Source organism: Lepidothrix coronata, unplaced genomic scaffold (genome assembly GCF_001604755.1).
Source record: "Lepidothrix coronata isolate B3197 unplaced genomic scaffold, Lepidothrix_coronata-1.0 Scaffold122, whole genome shotgun sequence".
Taxonomy (NCBI): Eukaryota; Metazoa; Chordata; class Aves; order Passeriformes; family Pipridae; genus Lepidothrix; species Lepidothrix coronata.
In genome coordinates this window covers 2621208-2645131 of record NW_016690302.1, presented here as the reverse complement: position 1 = coordinate 2645131, position 23924 = coordinate 2621208, and the positions used below count along the sequence as shown (strand labels likewise).

The 23924-nt window shown below is 45.4% G+C and overlaps 2 protein-coding genes across 3 annotated transcripts in view; both read left to right on the top strand.

Annotated features, from left to right (window-relative positions):
• Positions 1–245: 245 nt before the first annotated feature.
• On the top strand, positions 246–19549 carry SSU72 (SSU72 homolog, RNA polymerase II CTD phosphatase). 2 transcript variants are annotated; one of them, XM_017825786.1, is made up of 5 exons: positions 246–413; positions 6281–6424; positions 16048–16187; positions 17922–18040; positions 18919–19549. In XM_017825786.1, exons 1-5 carry the CDS (start codon positions 334–336, stop codon positions 19018–19020), a joined length of 585 nt encoding a protein of 194 aa, XP_017681275.1. In that variant the 5' UTR covers positions 246–333; the 3' UTR covers positions 19021–19549. The 2 variants fall into 2 exon arrangements, with proteins under 2 accessions (XP_017681275.1, XP_017681276.1); XM_017825787.1 differs by having other exon boundaries at positions 328–413; positions 6281–6824; positions 16020–16187.
• Positions 19550–23113: 3564 nt separating this feature from the next.
• The window catches only part of TMEM240 (transmembrane protein 240), a 16812-nt gene continuing 16001 nt past the window's right edge, over positions 23114–23924 (top strand). The window contains exon 1 of the mRNA XM_017825789.1: positions 23114–23303. The gene's annotated coding sequence lies outside the window, so the exon portion shown is untranslated. The remainder of the gene's footprint in view (positions 23304–23924) is intronic.

Below are 23924 nucleotides of genomic sequence, written 5' to 3'. Positions count from 1 at the left end.
GAGGGACTACCCCGTCCCTCCATGTCGCGCCTGAGGGACACGGTGGAGACCCACATATAAAACTTGCCAGGGATTGGGACCCCTAATTCCTGGCAGCGTCCCCCCAACATCCCCACAGCCGCGGGGCCCCGAGCGCGGGCGGGCGACGGGGAGGCGGAGCGGCGGCCGCCGCTCCGCCTCCCCGCCGCCCGCCCCCGCTCGGGGCCCCGCGGCCCGGCCCTGCTGACACGTCCCGTCCCCGCCCGCCGCGCTGCGCCGCCATTTTGTGCGAGCCGCGGCCGGCAGCCGCGGGCAGCAGCCGCTCGTCTGCCTGTCCCCGCCGCCGCTGCCGCCATGCCTTCCGCGCCGCTCCGCGTGGCCGTGGTGTGCTCCAGCAACCAGAACCGCAGCATGGAGGCGCACAACATCCTCGGGTAAGCGGGAGCGGGGGAAGGCTGCCGGCCGGATACTTCCCTTCCTGGCCTGGGCCGCGCCTGGGCCGCTCCGCTGTCAGGGGGGGGGGCCCTGCTCGGTGCCAGGGCTGGGGACTCCGTCCTGTTCGCATCCCCGGGCCGGGCTCGGGGGTCCCGGCGCGGTGGCGGCTGTTTCTGCCCTCCCTGATGGACCCTCTGGAGCCGGCGTTGAAAACGCGGGCTGGGCCCCTTCGACCAGGCCCAAAACGGGGCCCGTGTCTCGACGTCTGAAAGCTTAAAGGCTCCCTCTTGTAAATTTTATTTATTTATTTATTTTAGATTTTTATTTTTGTTTGTTTGTTTGTTTTTAATTTTTTCTCCTTTTTTTCCCCGCACTTTTTTTTTTTTTTCGCTTTAACGCATCTGAAGGGGGCCCACGGGGAAGCCGGAGAGGGCCTGACTCTCCGTCAGGAGCTGGGTTATTAATAGGGACAAGGAGTACAAATTGAAAGAGGGGAAATTTCTAGGTTAGATGTTAGGAAGAAGTGTTTTTTTTACTGCGGTAGAAAGGGTGGTGGGGCGCTGGCAGGGGATGCCCAGAGAGGTTGTGGCTGCCCCTGCCCTGGAAGTGTTCCAAGCCAGGTTGGGCAAGGCCTTGAGCAACCTGGTCTAGTGGAAAGTGTCGCTGCCCATGGCAGGGGGTGGAACAAAACGATATTTAAGGCCCATCCCAACCCTGTAACATCCTATGAAGACTGGAACCACTCCACGCCCTGAAAGGGAGCCCTTTCCCCTTGCGGGAAAACCAGGCCAAGTGTTTGGGTCAGAACGTTAAATGTCTTTGAGATTATAAGTGTTAATCTATTTAGGACTCCAGGTGTTTTCAGCTTGGCTGAATTCAAAAGGGGGGATGGGAGACTGAGAATGGACTGACGGACAGGAGGAGACCTGATCTGCCTGAAATCATGTCCCTAAATTTTCCCTTTACACTGCAGGAACACGATGAAGGTGGTTGGGTTTATTTTGTTAAAGTTCTGCAAAGAAGCATTCACATTAGAAATACACGTAGCTGGCACAAGAAACCGAACAACTATCTGTAGGTTGTGTGCTACATTTAAATAAAAAACAATAGCCTTCGAAGGAATAAATAATAGAAGCATCTGGTTCTGGCAGCCATCTTACTGTGAGCAGCATTTCGTGCTTTTAAGGCTTAAACTTGGCATCAGATGTTACCCGTGAAAACATGATGCTGTTTTTTCTGCTAATGACGCTGAAACTGAGTTGTAATTGCAACCTGAGTACTAATGACGAAGTTAAATTTACTTCCAGCGTCAGGCCTTTTCCTTCCTCGTGTTTTTGCAGAAGAAACAAATCACTTCCGGTGTGACATTGGCAAATGTGGCAGGGGAACGTTTGGGTTTGTTTTTTTTTTAAGTCTGTTCTCCCTTAAAATTTGAATTAAAACGTAACAAAACGTGTTTATTCGGAAAATGTTTAATTTTATGTAATTGCGGCAGTAGTTGTATAAACGGCAAAATAAAGGTAAGGAAATAACTGCCCCATGGAATGAGGATGGTGATTTGCCAGTAAATGTCAGGAAAACGTCTGTGTTGGCTCAGAGCCCACCTGCCTCTCCAGTTCAGGCAGTGTCTTGCTGTGTGTTGCACTGCAGTTGGAAAGAACACGTGATTAAAAGAGGAACAAACTGAGGAATTATGAAACTTCAAAGTATGTTTGTTAGGGGATTATAAGACTTTAAAGGATATAAATTCTATCAGAAGTGCAGGTGACTGTCAGAAAACAGAGTCTGGGGTCCAGCCTTCAATGTGTGCTTGTGTGTTTTGCAATCAACCAGGTTTAAACACTTTGTTCTAATTTTCCAACAGAAGTCAGACTGGAGGTCTGGGTGAAGTTTGTTGGTAGGATAAGAGCCATCACCCCAGGGGTATGTTGGGACATGGAAGCAAAGGGGAAACAGGAACAGTAATAAGGGCTGTGCAGAAGGACATGCTCCTCCTTGTCAGCCTGGGTGTGTGTGTAACCAGTCCCTGGGTCACATCTTACTCATCCTGCATTATTTATCACACGTGATGTGCACCCTCAGCCCGCTGGGGTGGGGTGAGAAGCACAGCAGGCCTTGGTGCTGTGTAAGCACTGCTCAGCAGTAACAGAATATCCCTCTGTTACCAACACAAACCCAACACACAGCTCGTGCTAGCCACTGTGAAGAAAATTAACCCAGCCAAACCCAGCACATTCTGTAGGTCTTTTTGACTTTTATTTTCCTTCTTTTATCTTTTGTTACCACAGAGCATGCAGACAGGCCGTGGTTCTCCCTCAGACACAGAGGAGGGAGGCAGAAGAGTTAACTCTTCTCTTGTAACCAAGTGTTTTTATGCAGCAACTGCCACATTTCCCTTTGTGTGTATTTGCTTGGTAGTACCTTGATGGCCTTGAAAGGAAGTTACTGAGTTCAGAGTCTCTGTTCTGCTGGTAATGAAAACCTGTAGGATGCTGATACACACTTAAGCCACATATTCCAAACAAGGTCTTGGGAAATTAGGAGTGTCTTAGTGGCAGTAGAGAGTTTTGAATATCACAACTTAAATTTCATATTGACAGTAAGACTTGTAGTTCAATATTGACCCTGTGAGAGAACACCAATGCTGTTTGTGTAAGTTGTTAGTCACAGCTTCTCTCCTGGCATCGTCTGTCAGCAGCTAAATGCAGTAAGGTATTGGCATTTATATTTCCTACTTAAACTGTATTAATAAACCCTCAAGAAGAAGGAATTGTTCTCAGATTTTTAGATTAAAGCACTTCATTTGACATCTTGTTAGTGATAATGCGAATTACAGCAAGTTAGTAGTATTCAAAATTTAGTTACCAACTCTTTTGTCCTGCTTTTAACAGTGTGGGGTTGTCTGGGGGGTGGGTTTTTTAGCTTGATTGAATGGCATAGTATGCTTTCTAACCAACCTACAAGGAGGGCACTGTTGGTACTTATTTTCCTGCTACATGTTGTGGAAAGGCTTGTGTTAAAATTAGTGATTGGTCCCCTGAAAATCCTCACCACTACCAGCTGCAGTGGCACCGCAGGATTCATTGCATTTGCTTTAAGTTTAGTAATACTCACTACTGGCCACTGTAAAGAGCAGCTGTGCTGCTACGACTGCACAGAAAGCTGAAAAAATACCTTAATAAGAACGTGTGAGATCTCGAAGCAACAACGAAATAGAAGAAAGGTGTGGAGAGAAGCTCACATCTCAGTCTGCACAGATGAATATTTCTCCTGTCAGTGAAGCTGAGTGGTACCAGCCCTGTGGTGTGTCAGTGCTGTGTTGCTTTCAGCAGCAGTTGTGTCCCGGTGACGGGGGGGGTTTGCAGGGAGCTCTGAGGGTCTGTGGAGGGAAACGCTCATGGGCACATGAGTAGTGCACGTGAACTCATTGTCATGAGCTCTGGGCTTGGACTGAGGGGAGCAGAAAATGAATCTGTACACTGACTCACTTTGTCCTTAATATACTGGTAGTGTATCTACGTCAGTCTCGATGCTATTAATAGAAACAACTTCCTGAAATTTGGCACCATTTATAGTTTTGTTAATGTTTAAGCTCCGCGTTTCCAGAAATCAGTGCTAGGATAGTCTGTTAGTCTGCCTTACCCTTTGCTGTTCATGACAAAGCTGAAGCTCATTATTTTCCATCTCCTGGGTAGTTTTGCCAGGCCAAGAACAAATACTGGATACACATTGTCTTGTAGGAGTTGTGCATCCTGAAAAGGCTGTGCCCCAGGAGCACACACACTCGGTGACTCCCTACACTGGATCTCTCCAGCTGTTTAAGAAAAGCAGGCTGGTGAATAAAGGCTCTGTGCAGGCATCCTTCCCTCCCCTGTGCCCCAGTTGTTGCAAGAAAAGTGTTGAAACACTTCTAGAATATTTAGTAGCAGTTTACCTGATGTGTAAACAGTGTAAAAGTTGACACTACCAGTTGCCAAGGTACAGAGCATGAAATTCCATGTGAGGAATTCCAGCTATTCAAGGAAGTAATTTTCAATGGGTCACTGGCCTTGGAGGCACAAATTTCTGATGTGTGGAAGGCCATATGAAGATTTCTGTTTTGGTTTATATGAGATCACACAAACGTCAGGGACACTCCCAGCGGGGGATTTTGATGCCTGTGGGGCAAACAGACCTCTTTCAAAGAGTAATATTAAAAGAAAAAAAATAAAAGTTAGGAGGAAACCATAGAAGAAAAAATCAACTTGAATTATTTCCTTAGCATTGCAGTTTCTTCTACACATATTATGGCTCACTTTGTGTCCAGTAGAAGCAGCAGAATAAAAACATGGGTCTGGAAGTGTTGCAGGGAAAATAAATTGCCAGTGACTCATAACTGCACCAGTTACATGTGATGGAGGGCTGGGAGGGGCAAAGAATTGCACTTTTTTCCACTTGCATCCGTTTTCAGTCATTAGTCCTGCAGAAAGAAGCAAAAAATCATCATGTATCCTGTCTGTTTGCAGAAATAGGGACCTATAAATAGTTGCTGGAGGAAAAAGTAGGGAAGCGAGAAAAGGGAAAGGAGGGGCTGTGTCCTTATAGGAGGAATGAGAGGAAATAAGTGTTGATAGTTGCAGAGCAGTGTCTGAGCTTGGGGCAGACCTTGATCACAGTAGTCTGTGCACAGAAGCATTTTTGGATCACTTTGAAGGCACCATTTGAAGGCAAACAGGCAACTTGTGTTGGTGTCTTCTCCTGGATTTCCTTGCTGACCAAGGAGTGACTCTTGCACTGGTCCCCAGTCTCCTCTTCACTGTTCTCAGGGGCAAACTCTACAAATTTGGTTTTGGTTTTGGGGAGTGGGAAGGCACAGGCATTGGGTTGTTTGCCTGTTTTTTGTTTTAACATTGTTCACTCCATTCAACCTCTGCTAAAATCATTGAAGGTGGAAGTGGGAGTCCTTAAAAAATAGATTAAGTCATGGTCTTGACCTGTTTGAAGTTACATTGTCATTATAGACCCAAATGTTTCAGGACTTGTGGACAACAGCAACAGTATCTTACCATGTAACTTTGTCCGTTAGACCAGGAGAAAACAGTCTGGTTTTGGTCCTGTTATTCAACAAATATATTGTCATGTTTGTTAATATTACTGAAGAATGTATTGAGGCTCAAGTACAAATATTTCAGTTAATCAGAAAGAACATTTTGACATTACCCCTAAAGACAAGCAGGTTCTTGCCTCCCTCTTTTTATTTTAATTAGAACTATTAAACAAGTGGTTGTTCATAAGAATGGAATGGAGCAACCCCTGATTTACCCCACAGTTTAAGGCACCAGCCAGCAGAATATCTCCCCCCTTGTGTAAATGTAATTACACTGGATGGTTTGCAGTGCACACAAATGTTTGTCCTGGGCTAATTAAATTATACCAGAGGTAGTTTGGACAAGAGTGAGAGGAATGTAGTTATCCCAGAGACTTTAGCAGAACATTTAAGTATTGATCAGTTGGTACTTTTACTTACTTTCTTAAATGAAGAGAAAAACATCTTTGCTTCTACTGTATTGTTGAGAAGGAAATACAAGGCACATGCTTTCTTGCAAATCCAGGATGTCTGAAAGCACAAAAGAAACATCCAAAAAGCTGTGTACCACAATTGTAAGAAAACCTCTGTCAAATACAGGTGCTCCTTTAGAAATGGTGTGTGAGTTTGGATTGTAACTGCAAGGAAATCTGTGCACAGTTTGGTTGCTGAACCGTTTGGTTGTGATTTGGCTGATTGCTGAGAGGTGTTTTTAAAATTCACTGTGTTCTTGAGCGCTTTTCCTGTTGGCAATCATCCAGTCTAACTGCCTTCCCTCTCCCCTTCCCTTCTGTCTTGCAGCAAACGAGGATTCAGCGTTCGCTCCTTTGGCACAGGGACTCACGTGAAGCTGCCAGGACCAGCCCCGGACAAGCCAAATGTTTATGACTTCAAAACAACATATGATCAGATGTACAATGATCTGCTTAGGAAAGACAAAGAACTGTATCCCTGTTGGCATGGCCTCTTTAAAAAATCCAGTGTGGTTCATCCTTGAAAGGTGTAATTCATTACTTGGCATTGTGCATTAGGAACAGAGAGTTGCTTGACTGGCGAACTTAAAATGATTTCAGTTCATAGGTTTTTTGTTTTTTTTTTTTTAACAATGGGCCTCTAATGCTCCCTTGTAAATTGCTGAGTTACAGTGCACACATCCCAAATGCTCTTTTGTAGTGTGTTAACATGTTTAGCTCTTGAATGAAAGCACATCAGTACTCACAGATTGTCCATTGCCTGCTCTGCACTGTGGATCACAGCTCTCAGTGCAAAGACTGTCCTGATAATGGATCTGGGAAGAGCGACCACCTCGACATTAATGTTGTATTTAGCTCAGACAAACTGCCAGGTAAGGTTTACAGATACTTTCTCTGGGAGAGAGGATTCCTTTCATTAAAGAGCTCACCCTTCTCACTGAGGATTTCGTGGTACATGATCTGTGCACTAAGAAAAAAATAACCCTATAGTGTATTATAAAGAATGGACATAGGAGAGCCCAATAACATATTTAATCCTGGAGAGCAGAGGTGATCAGGGTTAGGCACACTGCTAAAAACCATGACTAATGTCAAACTGCATGATTTAAAAATATCTATATTTAAAGTTGATTTAAAAATATCTATATTTAAAGTTGATTTTTTTTTTTTTTAGGAAAACCCACAAACCTACAAAATTGGGGCACTCACTCTAGATACTCTTTTTTTTTTCCAACAAAGATCTTTTTTTTTTTTTTTTAAAAAAATTCAAAATGTAGGATATAGTCTTACTGTATCACATGTGATGTGCTGGTTTATTTGTTGGTGTTTTTTTTTTAATCCCTCTGCCTATAGAGAAAAAGGCAAATCTTGCAAACCCAACATAATGAGGTATGTCATTTCCATATCTTGATTAAAAGAACTGCTTCAAAAGAAAATAACTTGAATTGAGAATTAATTTTAACAGGCACTAGCGACTTGTGATTTCCTTTTTGCATCCTTCATTGCTGCTGTCCTGAGTATGGCAGTACTTAAAAAAAACCCCAAACAACAGAAAGCCTGCCCAGCCCCCCCATTCAGCATGTTTAGGAGTTGCCATCGTGGTTCTGCTCCATGCTGGACACGGTTGCTGTGTTCCCCAAATGTACCTGCAGTGTCACAGTTAAACCTTTTCTCAGGGTGAAGGAAAGCAGGTTTGAACAACAGCCATTTCAAGGGAAATAGGGCAGGAGCAATTGCCTCTGTGACTTTGCTTTTTTGATTCTCGGCTAATTTGAGGTTTTCAGACTGAAGACTCAGCACAGAAATCAACTCCACTCCCAGAAGTGGGTTTTGAGGGTAAAGACTTTAACCAAAAGCAGACCTACTCTCATCAGCGAGGTGTGGAATAGGTTTTTTGTGAACCAGGGTCCCAGGGACCTCAGTCCTTTTGGGTGAGCCTTAATTCCTGGGGTGGTGGGCATGGGGACATGGCCTGTGTGGGGGGAGGGCCTGCTCTTCTCCTGGGCTTGGATTGGGGCGGGGAAACAAAAGGAGCTGTGTTTCCATATGATTGAGCTGCTTGTTCTGTTCCCCAGCCTTGCTTTCACCAGCTCAGTGGACATGACTCTCGCCTGTAGCCTTTCCCTGTGTCTGAAATAGTGTGTCCTGGGGACATTCCCACATGGCAGCGAGGAGCCACGGGCAGTGTGAGGGCTCAGCATCCAGTTCTGCCTCGCTGGGGAGTGATCTCCATCCAGTCCCACGTGCCAGCAGGGATCCCAGGCACTGTGCACACCAGATACTCAGTGAAATTGTGGCTGTAAGGGACATGGAACGTTCCCTTCCCAAAGAAATGTCCCCGGTTTCAGAAAGCAGTGGTTTCAAACAGCAAAGAGCTGCTGCAGTGTTGGACCTCCCTCAGAGCAAGGTTAAAACTGTGTTAGAAGATCCACTGAACCTCTCCTGTTCACTTGTGAAAAGGGGGGACAACTATTAAAAACCCACTCTACAGAGACTAAAAGCACCTTCATTATAGTTAATTAGTGAAATATAGAGCACAGGCTCACATACCTTGAAGGCATATGTTGCATTTAAGAAGCACAGGAATAAGAGATTTGGTTGAGTAGGTGGTTACAGTGTGTCTAAAATGGAAGTACTTCAAAGCCTTTTAAGATGTGGTAGTTAAAACTTATAGTTAAAATAAGTACCCACATCCCCCATTGCATTTGGAGAATATAGCATTTAAATTCCCTGAGCCCTAATAGAGGGCTGTGACAAAACCATTTAAAGCTGTTCTGAATGTGGCTTTTGGTTGCTTTTTTAAAATATTCCTCTATTATTTCTAGGACAACAGTAGAGGAAGATTCTGCTGCTAATCTGGAGGAGACATGGCCAGGCAGCACCTCTGGGGCTGTGTGTGTAGTACAGATACACCACCTTGTACTTGCATGTGTGATCCACCTTTCCAAGATCATGATTACTTGCCCCTTACAACTGTGTGAGGGGGTTTGAGGACTCAATTCTAATTATATGGTGGTGACTTTAAAGATGAAGCAAAAATAGAGCAAAACTGGTGAGCCCTGCCTTCAAGTGAACTCAAAAATTAGTCAGGGATGAAACTTGCTAAACACCAGTTTAAATCTTCATCAGCAGGTGCTTTTATGCCCAGGGATAGGAACTGTTCAAATGGAAATTTGACCAAAATTCTGCAGCAGTAGCTCCTGGGTCCTTTATCAATGCTGACTATCTCCCTCACTGATTGTTCCTTTCCTTTTCTCAACACTGGTGTATCTGTGACCCTCACATTAAAGATGCCTAGTGATTTCCTTAGATAGGTGGGCATTTTTAATTAGGATTTCTAGGCAGCCTGCATCTAACCTGCAAACCCGGCCTCTTGCTCTCTTCCCTGTGTTTTACCTCCTCTTTTAATGTGACCTGCTCTGTAGCTGTAGATAGGATTCCAGTTTTAGCTCCATAGTTACATGAGGATATAAAATTGAGGGGAGGGTGGAAAAGGTGTCCTCAAGAAGTTCCTAAAGGTGTGCTTGTTAGGAGGAAAATTTCAGAAGTGAAGAAGAAAAACTGGCTTGGTACATCTCACTTGAAGACATACTGATTCTTTTCTGTCAAAAAAAAAAAGGTAGTGATAATCTTGGTGATTGGGATCTGGTTCTTCTCTGTGAACTCCGTGTTGAAGCTGGATGCCCATGTGCTATTGCCTTGTAGCTCAGTCTTGAGCAGTAATTTATTTAATTCTACTTCAGGTGAGCTCTTCATGCATGTATTTGTCTTGCATTTTATCAGGTTTTCTCATGGATTTTGAGCTGATAAGCAGTTGTCAGCTTCTGTTCTGTCATTGCAGTGGTCAGCAGGATAGTTTCTGTGTCTGGAGACCACTCTGGGATGGTTTATTTTAGATATGTTTAGGGTTGGGTTTTGGTTTTGGTTTTTTTTAAGGTTGGGCTTGTTTTTTTTCTTTGTTTTTTTTGAAGCCTGACCTTCCAAGAGCTAAAAATAGTTGAAGTCATGGCCTACCTGTCAGTGGCAAAATTCTTCCAAAGGCAGTGCAGTACAAGTCTCATTTTCTTAACATGCCTTTCAAAGCACTTCAGTGCTCCTAGAAACAGAAGCAGTGTTTAAACTGGATTTGAACAGGCCTCTAAGAGGCACATTTGTGTGAATCAATATGCTTCCAGCCATAGCTGAATTCCAATCCCTTTTTCTCCATGAAGGATCATAAGACCAACACACTTCACAAAGTCCCAGGCCTTTCAAACGCAGCATTTTTCAGTACTTTTTAGTCTGACTTCTGATCAGAATGCCTTTAATCTTGGCTTCATTTACATTAAAAAGGAAAGATATAAAATTATTAAAAATATATAAAGCAGAAATATATTATTAAAATGTTATTTCCCCTGTGTTTGAACTTAGGGACGCGGTAGAAACTGCAGAATCCAGTCTAATATTAAATGCTTTTCAGCATCTAAAACATCTCTGCCATGCTGTCAGTCTGCCAGCTAGTCTTTGGAAGGTTTATTTCCTTAGCCAAGGTGAGTCCTGAACAGATGTTCTAAGGAATTCTGACTGCAGGATCCTATCTGAGGCTGAGGACTCTTGTAAAATCCATTTAGAATTGGAATAATTTCATTTATTGGCCCAGGTTTGGCAGTTTCATCCCGACTTGAAGGAGGGGAGTGTTGAAGACTTTACCTCCCATTAACACAAAACTTCTGTGCCAGCATAAGGGATGCTTATACCTTCTTTTCCTTACAATAATTCCAAATCCATTTTCATGGTAGTGACTGTAATTTCTTGAACTGGCATTAATTGCAAGTCAGTGTTGCACTGAGGACTGTTTCCTGCAGACTCATCCAGTGTGTTGCTTCCCCTGCGTGCTGCTGTTCCACAGTGGCCCTGCTGTCTTTGTGATTGTGTTCTCAGGTTTCCCAGATGCCTTAAATGAAATGGCTTAATTGATTTAGGGTTTGTAATGCTTGGGGTTTGCTTTATCTGAGGTTCCCTCTCCTGCTCTAACTCCAGGTAGCTGAAAATTACCTTTGAGTTTCACAGCACAAAGCAGTGAGAGCAGCAGAAGGCAATTTGAGAAGGGCTGTTGCAGCCCCTGCTTCCCTGAGATGTTAAATGGGGTGACTCTTTCTCTCTCACAAACCTCTCTCTCTCCTCACAGCTTCCTCAAAGCTCTTCCCCCCTCCTCATCCCAGTCCTACAACATTTGCTGCTCATCCTCTGGAACCTGGCAGTGGTTTCCAAACCTGAGAAGAGTATCTAAAAGTCATGAGTGACACTTCTGAGCTTTCTTGCCCACTGGTCCTGACAGTGACCATTGTATTCCTTTTTTACATGTCCCTGTCACTCACTGAACTTGGCAGTAGTTTGAGCCAAGTGATCAAACACTGGACATTCCAGCAATCCAAACTCCTCTTGAAGTTCACACTTGGCTGAAGTGCAGCTGTTGGGTGATGTGGACAGACATGCCACACATCTTCAAAGTCATCTTGTGGTCTGTCTCTGGTATCCTTATCTTCCTTTAGTCCCTGCAGTATATCTGTGCCATCCCTTCTCCAGGTCTTTGGTTTTCCCATTGCTCCATTTCTTTTCCCCTTTGACAACTTGTTTCTCTCCAGTTTCATCCCCAAATACTGTTTCAGCTGTTCAGCACCAGCAAGTCACTGGCATTTGAGCTCTGGGCTTAAACTTAAGATGTTTCCTGCTTCTGCTGATGTTTGGGTAGGTACCCTCAGCTTTGGGGCTCAGCCAGGCTTGAGGGAGTGAGCAGGGCTGGCATGTGGTTATATTTGGACCAGCTGCTTTGTGCAGGCTCAGCTGGACTTCTCGGTGCAGTTTGTAGCTTAAAAATCCCAGGTAGTTGTCCTTCCTAAGGAAAAATAAGTTCAGTTCTTTGCAGGTCATTAATGCAGGCACAGATGTTACCAGAAATGTTACTTAACCCAGCTTAGTATGTTTGTTATGGTTTGGAACGGCCTATTTTAGAATCAAAGAATCACAGAACGGTTTGGGTTGGAAGGGACCTTCAAGATCATCCATTTCCACCCCCTTCCATGGGCAGGGACACCTTCCACTGTCCCAGGTTGCTCCAACCTGGCCTTGGACACTTCCAGGGATGGGGCAGCCACAGCTTCTCTGGGTAACCTGTGCCAGGGCCTCCCCACCCTCCCAGGGAACAATTTCTCCCCAATATCCATCTAAACCTACTCTCTTTTCATTTTGAATCCAGTAGAATCATAAGAATGGTTCAGTGTTTAGACTTTAGAGTACCATGAGAGACTTGTGACCAAACTGGTTTGTACTAAACCCAACCCAGTTTCAGTTCAAGTGAAAGGCAGTTTGTGCTCTGGCTGTGGAGTGAAGGCAGTTCTTGCAGCTGTAATCACCGAGCTTGGAAAGTAGATTTGTAGTGCCCAGGCCCATTTTCAGGCTTTCATTCCCTGTAAAAGGAGCTGATGCTGAAGGTGGAAGAAGGTTGGGCAGCCTCATCCCCCCCACACACATCCTTTAAGGAAATATCTACTTCCTAGACAAATTGCCAAGCAGGGTTTAACACAATGTGAGTTGTTTATAATGCAGGTAGTAATAAATAAATTTAGATGGTGTAGAAAAGAGACCTGCAAATGGAGGTGTGAGAAGCATTCTGCTCTGCTGCTGGTTTTCCCAAAGAACAGCAATGTTTGAATATGGTGGCACCTGCACCACAGGGAATAATCAGCATGTCAGATTTGTTTGAAGATGTAGAAACTTTGGGTGCCAACCATTAATTTAAAGATTCCCCCCCCCACACACACACACTAAAAAGTATATATACATTTTAGCAAATGTTCTTTGCCCAGTTATGTTCAATGAAGTGGCCTCTAGTGTATTTTTACAGAATGGCCTGGGTTGGAAGGGACCTTAAAGATCATCTCCTTCCAACCTCTCTCCATAGGCAGGGACACCTCCCACCAGCCCAGGTTGCTCCAAGCCCCATCCAACCTGGCCTTGAACACTTGCAGGGATGGGGATTTTAGATGACTATGTAATTAATTTATATACCCCAAAACTTTTCAGCTCAGATCACTTGGGAGCTTCAGCTTCACGTGGGAGTTAAAATGAAAGTTACTGAATACTTGGATCAGTAAGATCACTTTTCTGTTACCATACAGGATTAGAGACTTTTTGCTCATGGCTAAAAGTGTTCACCCTGTCAGTGACACAAATTACTGATAAAGTGGTTGGAGGGATGTTTGGTAAAAGGCATTTCTGGTGTCTAGGACAGTAGGACGGGAATTTTAAATTTGGGTGGCAGAAGCTGTGAAAGCTTTAGGGGTTTATCCAAACACACACGTAACTCCTTTTTTTAATTACGTGTATATCTTCATCACTAGGTTATTATGGGGTGTCCTTAGCTAAAAGGAGAGAATGCACAGTCAGAAACAATAGAAATAGGTGGGTCTGGCCATGTCCATATAAGAATGAGCAACACTGGTGTATCTATTGCAAAAAGCCAACTTGTATTGCTCCATCTCATTTTACATCAAGTCTTTCCATTGCTGAGCTGCCACACAGGGGTTTCATCACTGTGGATCTGTTTAGCACAGTCACTGCAATAAAGGTGAAACCTGAACTGGACTCCCTGTAAAAATGTGATGGATTTACTGTGCCATTGTTTGCAGGAGGTGAAGGCCTCTTAGAGAAATGCAGGCATGTTCTGTTGAGTGTGAGCATGGCAGGGAAGGTGTGGCAGCAGGGAAAGGCAGGGGGAAATCTTGGGAGGGTCTGCTGAAGAAGTGGCTGCTGAAGAGAAAGAGCAGAGATGCACAGGATAGGGAGCTTGGAGTTAAAATCTGCTGGAAGGAAAGCAGAGCCTGACTTCAATGATTCCACATCTGGCAGTGTAGTGAAAACCATTAATGAGTTGTAGGATCTGCATTCACCTGAGCTCACAGAGAGAGAGAAGCTGGGTTGTGATCATGCATTGGGGGCAGTCATGCAGAGCACATCCCCCTGCCTGCTCCTTTCTGCCAGGTGAAAAAGATTTCAGGCAACCAGATATGAAAGTGTCATGAATCTTTAAACTGCTTATTTCAGTCTCCTTTTATAGGCAGATGGACCCTTGGAGGAGAAAAAAAAAATAGCTGTAAGTTGGCAGCAGAAAGCTCGGCTGTGAGGCAGAAAGCTTGTGTGGGTTTTTGGAATATGCGTAATTCTGTCTCCAGGCTCAGTCAGGAAAGCTAGGGGACAGATGCCAGCAACATTTTATCCTAGAAAGGGAAAAAAGAGAACCCAAAAAAGTGTGTGGGATGCTGTGGATTTTTTTTTTCCCCCCTTGAACTGCATGATGTAGAAACGAGGACTACGGAGCCCAGAAAGGGCTCCCCTTCCAGCAGAACAAAGCAGCACAGCCAGGTGTTGACAGGTATTTTGAAAATGGTATTTTTTGAAAATGGTATTTTGAAAATGCAGTCATTTTCAAAATGCTCTAGAAATAACCAGAGGTCTGAAATGGCTTCATCAAAGTGTTTGGTTTTGGTTTTTTTTTCCAAGCATGACAAACCCAAGGAGAGTTTACAGAGGTGCTGGTGTGCAGGAGCTGCTTGTGAGAGACCTTTGGGCTATGAAGGACAATTCTTTAATAATATAAGGAGAAATCTTTTGGGAAAGAAGAGTGGTAAAAGGCTTGGGAGCGACCTGGAGAAAAGAAATGTGGTCCAAGTCAGTTGACTGAGAGAGAGAATTTACTACATATATTTGTGATAAATAGCTTATCATTCCATTTGTGGTGCAGAATTGAAATCTGAAGTAGTTGAAGTGCAGTGGTGCAGACACAAAAGAACCGAGTATATTTTCAACATAAAGTAGATCTAATAGGTAGAAAGATGGGTTCAGTTCTTGATAGAGCTTAAACACTTGAAAGAGTTAAAAGCTTTGGAGGCTTTTTGCTTGAAGACTGTTCGAGAACACCTTGGAGCACATGGTGCACATCTGGCTACCAAGGGGGAGTAGAACTTGGGCTACCAGAGGGCAACTGCAAAAAGGTAGGCAGAAAGTTGTTGGTCTTTTGTTGCAAAAATATTAGGACTGTTCTCTGAAAAGATATACATGTATGTGACCTTTTCAGCAAGGAAATAAGCCAAGATGACCCCTCACATACTGCTACTAATGATTTTTTTTTTTCTCAGAATCCTGTTACCTCAAGAAATTATAGGCTGCTGTTTGAATGTAAAAATACCTACTTAGGTGGCTAAAAATACAGCAGTGTCAAAGTAAGGGAGAGGTGCGTCTGCCTCCAGGCTTTCTCCATTCAAACCTTTCCTGGCATTCCTGATTTGCCCATAAAGCTTGGCCTTCAGAGGGAGTTTGGTTTTACTCAAGCGAGTAGGTTCGTGTGACAGTCAAGCCTGGAGTGCTCCTGATGGAACTGTGTGTCCCAGAAGGCTCAGGAAACAGTGGGATTGGTGAATCCTGCCTGAAAGGGGGATGCAGGATGTTAAACCTCAAGGTTACAGTAGCAGCACAAATATAGCTCCCAGGCAGCATAACAGATTCCTTTCACACGGTGATGAGGCTCTGACAGGCATAAAGTCAGTGTTTTTCTTATTCCCTAAATGGGAATGTATCTTGGGATATTTTTAAGGGATATGCTTCTGTTATTTCCTTGACTTTCTTTGGGAGTTCAGTTGCATAAACCCAAGGCCCAGGTGGGGCTTTGTGCAGGTGACACCACAAACACCCTGGAATTGCCTTTGAAGAGGGAGGCCCCTGGAGTGAATGTAGGACATTCTGCTTATGCAAACAGAGCAGGCTGTGTGTTCTAAACATTATGGATATAAAAATAGTTGCCCAAGAAAAGTTGTCCTTCTGAGCTCTTCTGAGGGCCTCCTAAAGCTGTCCTGCCATTGCACTGGTGACAGTGGCAGGTCTCTGCATGAATTACCCTGATGGGGGTCACACTGTCGTCTTGGGAGTCTCTTTAATGGTGATTGAACTTTCTATATAAAGAATCTTATTTTAAAGATACTGTAATAGTTTAACTTGTACTGGTCATTTGCTCAAAAACGTGACTTGTCTTAAAGTGAAGGTACTTAACTCAAGCGACTTCAGATACACACAGAATGGAATTTTACACATGTTGGACAGAAATAAGAGAATCAAGCCACGACCAGAGAGATTCCAGAACTGCAAAGATGTTTTTGATTTGATCCTAACGTGTGAAGAAAGAGTCTATGATCAAGTAGTAGAAGGTAAGGACCTTGAACTGATAAACCAAGTTAACTTTGGGTGCTTTTTTCCCCTCTGTCCTCCCTGAAGTCCTTCACAAATCTGGAACCACCTCTGTCTCCTCCAACTGCTGCTGCTGGAACACCAGTGGGGACAAGAGCTTGCAGTCATTGATGTAGACTTTGTTTACCAGAGCTGGGATGGCTGAGCACTTGTTTCTGAAAGATGTTGGCAGCTACAGGGAGTGTATGTGTAGCAATATTAAGGGCTGACATAAGGAAATTTGTAGAAACTCAGGTAACACGTTTGTTTTGGAAATGCCCATGGATCTCAAAAACCAACAAGTTGTATGAGATGAGCATTTTTCCACCCTGGGTTGATGGAGCAGCAAAGCCTTAAGATCTCTTCCTTATGCAACTTCCCTTCCCTGCAGAAGGCTTCCTGTGACCTACTGAGCAGTTTATCCACATTAAATACCTCTTGTACAGGTGGAGAAGCTGCTCCTGAGTGTTGTTCACACTGTGCAAACGTGGCATGGCTTTGCCTTGCATGAGTCAAAGTGAGATGTGCCAGAGGCATGTGGGCTGGGAGTTGGGTGCCACATGACCTCAGTGCACAGGCTCCATGTGAACTCACCCAAAACCTTGGGCTCTCAGCAGTGACTCAGTTCCTGGGCTGAGAAACCTTGTCTGCCTCTGGAGATGCTGGATACAGGATTTAAGGGGTTCCTTTCACACTGAAAGACCAGCCAGCTCAATTAGTATCATACACACAACTTAGAGGGCTGTCACCTTGGCTTTTCCATCCTCACTGGTCACGTCACAGGCAGTGCAGGGCACATTTGGGCTCCTGCAAAGCGAGCAGTCGGTGTTCTGAATGCTTAAGGGAAGGGTTGAAATGTGTGAGTAAGTTCTGAGGGCAGCTGGCACTTGAGGGGGCCTTCAGCAAGTGCAGCGTGTCTCACGTAGAAAGGAGCTCTCCCTCTGATGTTTTAGGTGAGTATCCTGAGGAAGGGAGGGGAAGATCAACCCCTTGCTGGTTTTCCAGTTGTGCATCTCTCTCCCTTCATGGTAATAATGCCCTTCACAATCGGCCCAAATGGCTCTGGGTGTGAAACCCATGGAGGCCTCAATGGGTTTGCCAAAATGAAGGTGCAGGATGAGGATGGCAGAGAACTTGTATGTCTAGTAGGAAGGGTGTTAGAGAGGCACAGCAATAGTACCAGGGCCCACTAGTAGGAAAAGGATGGAGGTTTTTTTTCCCCCTCCACCCCTTGTTTATAAGTGGACACATTAAAGCTGGGATTTTTTAATGTGACTGTCAGTGCTTGGCTTGTAGGAGTTCACCTTGCAGCGTCACATTCAGAGTGTTGGATGAACAGTGCTTTTTTTTAAAAAAGGAGCAATTAAAACCCTCCAGGTGAGGAAGCCCAAAATCCTTCTTGATTTTTGAGATTCCTGTTGTGGTCTTTAAAGAGTAAAGTGAGCAGTAACCTTCCTTGAGCAGGGCAAATAAACTGTCGTGACCCTTCCACAAATCTCAATTATTCTGTGTCCAAAATCCATTTCTCATTTTTGAAATGAAAGGGACAATGTGTAAGACAATGTTAAATAAAAAAATATTCTAAAAACTGGTTTGGGAAAGACTGATGTGACAGTGCCTATGCATTTTTAAAAACCTTGTTAATACTTTGTGTGTAAAACACGATACAGTTCCACCCTGAGTTTTGCTGTTACGTGTGTTTTGTTTTCAAATAGATTTAAATTCCAGAGAGCAGGAGACGTGTCAGCCAGTCCATGTGATCAATGTGGACATTCAGGATAACCACGAGGAGGCCACTCTGGGTGCTTTCCTTATCTGTGAGCTCTGCCAGTGTGTAAGTAGAGAGGGCTCCTTGCCTGGGGGTGCCTGGGACTGCACAGGGGCCTGGGCTTTGCTTGGTGCTCCTGAAAGGTGCTGCATATTGCAGAAGTGGGGTCAGTAAAATCCGTGTCGAGGATTGTAAGTTCCCAGATTCCCCTGGTTATTTTCAGAGCTCTTGGACAAATAGATGAACTTAACCATGGTTTCCAAAGCGAAACAACTTGAATTAGGTGGGATTTAAACGTCAAAATTGCATTCTGAATCCCGATATTCTTGAAAAAAATCCCTTTATAGGTGTGTTTCATAGCACCACAGGGCTGTGTGTGTGATGTGGAACAAACCACTGGTGCCCCAGCCCTTGGTGTAAGACTGAAATGAGCTGCCCTCAGACAAAGGAACTGAGAGCAGAGCAAGGACCTGTGTCCTTTCACACTGCCCAGGTTGAGGAGTTCACCTATTCCAGGGTGGCAACAGCCTTTCTTTTTTTTAACTCCAGCCCGTGTGGTCTATTTTGGTCTCAAATCCTTTCCAGATTCAAAAAGCCTAAGAGGGTTCAAGGACTTGAAATTTTAGCCATCTGTTCAGTGTGTGCCTGGAGCTATTCTGGAGGGTTCTTAGCTGGTGGGGAGGGATGTTGCCTACTCAACAAAGTGCTAGTGAAGTGCCAGTTGGGTGGGTTGGGGAAGGAAGGATCTGCAGATAAACATAAAGCAGAATATCTGTGCATTTGGGAGTGCTGGCAATGTCAGTAAAGCACCCAAGGGCTGCACTGTCGGGCACAGCCTCTGCTGGGTTAGATTTCCCAGCGAGCCAAAAGCCTGGGATTATTGCTGTTTTCTAAACAGCATCATATCCTTGGAGTCTGGTTGCTTAGTCTTTTTTCTCTTCTAGATACAGCACACAGAAGACATGGAAAATGAAATAGATGAGCTGTTACAGGAATTTGAAGAGAAAAGTGGAAGGACTTTTCTTCATACTGTCTGCTTTTATTAAAGCACATCTGTCTCTTAGGCCTTAATACAGATGAGGGAAGCATGTGTTTAAATTTCTGATTATACTGTATTTTCCTGGAAAATGAATATTGATCTTTTTTTGTTTGTTTGTTTGTTTGTTTAAAAACTCCTTTTCAGTGTCTTTTTGTTTCAGGTGTTCTGTCACAGGTAGGCAGAGGTACTGGTTGGGCTTGTACATATGAAATGATGAAAAGTATACACAAAGGCCACCTATTTAAAAATTAAATCCAAGTTCTTTTCTAAATCCTACTTTAATTATTGCAAGTAGGTTTTTAATTATAAAGAGAATGTTTCTTGAATATAAGTTTATAATGTATTTTTCCAGCTTACAAATTTATTTTATTTCAGTTGTGCTTTTTTTTTTTGGCTTTTTTTTTTTTTTTTTTTTTTTTTTTCAATTTAATGTGACAGAATGGCTGAGGATGTGAATGGAACAATTAAATAACTGAGTATCTGTATATTATTAGCTATAAAGTTGGAAGCATCCAATAAAAATGAAAAACCCCTAAGTTTGTCTGTTTTCAAAGTAGCAGCTGAGGAAGTGTCTTGTTTTTGAGGTAAAACACAAAGTATCTGTGTGAGATGACAAAAACTGAGAGGCTGTAACTGTAGCAGTCAGGGCCCAATGAATAAGGAAGATGGGGAGAAATGGCAAACTCCACTGTCAACAGAAATAATTTAAATTTGGGTGGGTTTTTTTTAACCAAAGTAGTTTTGAATAGAAGCATTTTCCTCCCTTACAGCAACAGTAAATGTGGTTGTTATGGCTCGAAATCCAGGAAGTGGGTACGTGTGCACAAACAGAGCAAAAGTCTGCTCAGACTGATAAAAGTGAGACCAAATTATTGCACGTTCAAAATGTGACTGGTAGAGCCTTGTTGCTTACAGGCAAGAGAGGATCTGAAAAGTTGTTTTGTTTAAAGGAACCTGTGAACAATTTGGAGCAAACCAGGCTCGTCTGGGGTAGCTGAGGACAACAAACAAAGTGAAGCAGCATCAAGTGGGGTTTGTGCTCCTGGCTGGGGTTTGTGCTCCTGCCTTCTCCCATTCCATCACCGACCTCTGGCAGCTGGCAGGAATTACCTCATTTTCCTTGTTAACTGTTTTGCACATGCAGGGGTTTGGTGCAAGTGCTTTCAGCTCAGGCCAGCATCACCCCTCTGTGCAGCCAACTTTGTCTGTGTGGCAGTAAATCGTGAGGTGATGCTGCTTAACCTCTGTCAGTGAACACACAGGTATTAAAGGAGCAGCATTTCGGGTTCCACACCTGAGAACTGCAAGTCCCTGTTGGAAAATAACTTCTTGGCAGCTGCAAATCCCGAAGTCAGGCTCCCAAAGAAACCTTACACCTCACTGCTCCTGGGATCTTGGGGGTTGGCTGTGGTTTCAACTGCTTTGTGGTAAAACTTAGACCTCTGCCAGCTCAATCCGTGTCCTGGACAGTGTCCAAGTGGGTCAGTGCATCATCCTCGGGTCCTGGGAGTGTTTAATATCCCTGAATTACCTGTGCTGTTTTGCCTGTCTGTTAAAAATACTTAAAAATGTCTTGGAGAACGACTAGATCAGAACAAATAGGGGCTGGGGAGCTGGAGCAGAAGCTGTGATAAGGTTTGCAGGGTGTGTGTTTTCCGATTGGCTTGTCCTGTCCCATTTTGTTCCTGGAGACTCTGTGTTTGATGGATTTCCTTGGCCTCCTCTGCTCCTCCTCGTTTGTCTGTCTGATACCATCTCTGTTACCATGGGGATATTTACAGCCAAGGGAAGGAGATGGTTCTGTGAGGACTGAACTGCTTTAGTTGATCTCTTTAAAAAGGCATTCCAAGCAGGCACAGTGCTGAGCATTTTGAGCAGAGTTTTCCTTCCCCATGCGGTACCAGCACTGAGTTCTGCTCTTGGCAAGGTGAAACCTGGGGAGTGCTTGAAAAATGTTTTTGCTTTCAACTTAATTCGTCCTAAACAGAGCTCTTTGTCGTTATTTCACAGGAAGGCAGGAAAAACCCACACAGGATGTTTTAACCCGAGTTTTGTGTGTGTATATGGAGATTCACAGCAGAGTCCTCTTTATTACAGAAAGGTTGCACTTCTCGTGTGTGTGGCTGGCAGAGAATTCTGGCTGCTGTAGTGCTAAGTATGGAATAATTAGAAATTCACTGCATCTCTTAACTAAAACCATAATAGAGTCTACAGGATGTTGCAGAACAGTTCTTTCCATCCTAAACATTCTGTTCATAAGGCAAAGCAGCCCTGGGAGCTGGTCATTTGTCACTTGTTTATTTACCAGTGTGCAGAAGGATGGATGGGTGATCTGGAAGGAGAAGTCAGTATTCTGAATGATCCACAGTCAGTATTTCAGCTTTCTGTGAGCATAACTTGTTCTTCAGCTAAAGCTGTTCATACTCTGACACGTTACTTCTCATTTAACTTGAAAAATTTGTGCATTTATGTAGTTACTTTGTCTCCACACGCTTCATTTGCGTTGAAATCCTCCGATTTTAAAAGCTCAGTTTGTACAGGAATTTTATGGTGTCCTAGTCTGGTTTGAGATACACGAAGTGTACATGTATGGGTATAAAACTGTGGCTAAACACAGGGTCGAAGCTATTTTCTGTGTCAAAAGATTTCAAGAGAAACTTTGGTTTAAAGGAAGTGGGAAAAATATCTGGGATATTCTCTCAGCTCCCCTAAGGCCAGGAGAGGTGGCTTTAAAATGCCTAATTCGTGGTGATGGCTCGGAGACGAGGGACATGGACTGGTAGCCAGGCAAAAACTTCACTTCCACGCAATTCCTTGGGACTTGTCTTCAAGTTCTCTGCTCTCTCCTGTGATTTTATTTGGCTGTTACTTCAAAAATGCTTCTTTTTTCTGCAACCAGCAGAGTAACCAGCTGCATTCTCTTCACATTAGTCCTTCTGAGCTCTGCAAATCAATGGTAGAATCCACTTCTGAGCTCAATAAGAAGTGGAAGTAGCTGAGGGCAGAGGGTTGTTGAGGAGAGAACTCTCAGGAGTTGGGCAGAGTGTGGCAAGAGATGCCTTCCTAGGCATGAAGTGCCTGGCTTGTCAAACGTTTCATGTGTGTGGTTTAAATTAAAAATCAAAAAAAAAAAAATCATCTGCAATGCAATCTGTGCTCTAATTTGAGGACACCATTTAGTGGTTTTAATTGTGTGACAGTATTTTGGTATTTTCAATACCCAGTAGTAGGTTAATGACTGTTCCTTGAAGAATGGAGTTTATATAACACAAGTCATTACATAAGAAGGCTGATTGTGGCCTGAGGAGCAGGAGGAAAACAAATATGCAAAAATGCAAAACCCAGCACCAGCAAACTCTGCTTTGACGGCCCTGAGGAGCCTAAAAAAATTAAATACCTGGGCTGTAGCAAGGTGAAGCTCACCTTGAGGAGGGCTGTGAGGACGGGGAGGTGAAGGCACTGCAGGGCACTCCAGCCATCAAGCCCTGTGCTACCACGCATTTCCCACGTGGTGGCCGGAATCGCTTCCCTTCATCCTGGTTCACAGGAAAAGGAGCAACAACCAAACAAGCAAAAAGTTACTGGCTGGCCACTTATTTTCTTTTAATTTCCCCAGAAGCTCCTGTACGTGGCCTGAGCTGGACTGACCAACACCGCGGTGAAATAAAGCCGTGGAGAACCCGAAGCACAACCTCTTCCTTGGCCCTTCCGTCTGGGGTTTGACAGACGGGACAAAGTTGTTGGTATTCGTGTCCCAAAAGCGAGGGGGGTCTCCTGTGTCTGCACCATCCCAGCTTTCCTCCAGGGAGGTGGGATGTGCTCAGTGTGCTCGGGACAGGGCAGGGCACCCTCAGCCTTCCTCCAGCGCCCTTTTGGGCGCTTTCCCCGGGGCGGGGGGCGCGGGGCCGGGACCCCCCCTCCCAAAGGGCCGCTCTCCGTGCGGGAGCAGCGGGCGGAGGGAGGTGCCGAGGGAAGGCGTGTGCGCGGCGGAGCCCGGGGCTCGCACCCACCGCACGGGCCGTGCCCGGACCCCCGGGCGGGCGGGGGGTCCCGGCGGGGGATGCGGCCGGTCCCGCATCCCCCTCCCCGGGAGGCGAGAGGGGCCGGGGCCGACCCCGGGCGGAGGAAGGGCGGGGTGAGGATGGCGTGTGGGACTCGAAACGCGGCCAAGCGCCGCTGCCGGGGCTCCGCGTGCGGCTGCGGGGCGGGGGGAGCCCCGCAGGGCCGGCCCGCAGAGCTGCCGCCGCCGCTCGCCATGAGCCGCTCCCGGAGCAGCGCCTCCCCACGTAGGTAAATGCCCGGGGTGGGGAGGGGGCGGCCGGCGCTGCCTGGGCGCATCTCCCCGCTGCATCCCGCATCCCTCCCCTGCGTCCCGCATCCCTCCCCCCCGTGCGGGGCCGGCCGGCGGTGCGGAGCCACCCGCGCCCGGGAGGGGCTGGGCCGGGGGCTGCCGGCGCGGAGCGAGCGGCGGGGACACGCAGCCCCGAGCCGGGAGGGTTTGCGGGGGCTTGTTTTTGGGGCGGGTGGGCGCGCTGATTTTGGGGGTTGGGGGTATATTTTATTTTCAATTCCATTTCGCAGCGCTCCGGAGCGGGGATGATTTTGGGGAGGGTCGGGGGAGAGGATGCAATGAGGCTCCCCCGGAGTGGGTGATTTTTTTGCAGCCTGCCTCCTCCTCCTCCTCCTCCAGCCTCTCCCCCCCCCCGCACCCCGGGTTTGGCTGCCTCGCTTCCCAGTTGCTGCATGAAGGCTGTGCTTGTGGCGGCGGGTGCCCGCTCCCGGAGCCGCGCACCCGCCGCGGCGGCCGCGGCCGGGGGGGAGCCCGGGGCCAACGAACGGGGGGAGCACCAATTTTTTTTTTTTTATTACTATTTATTTTTTTATTATTTTTTTTTTATTATTTTTTTTTTA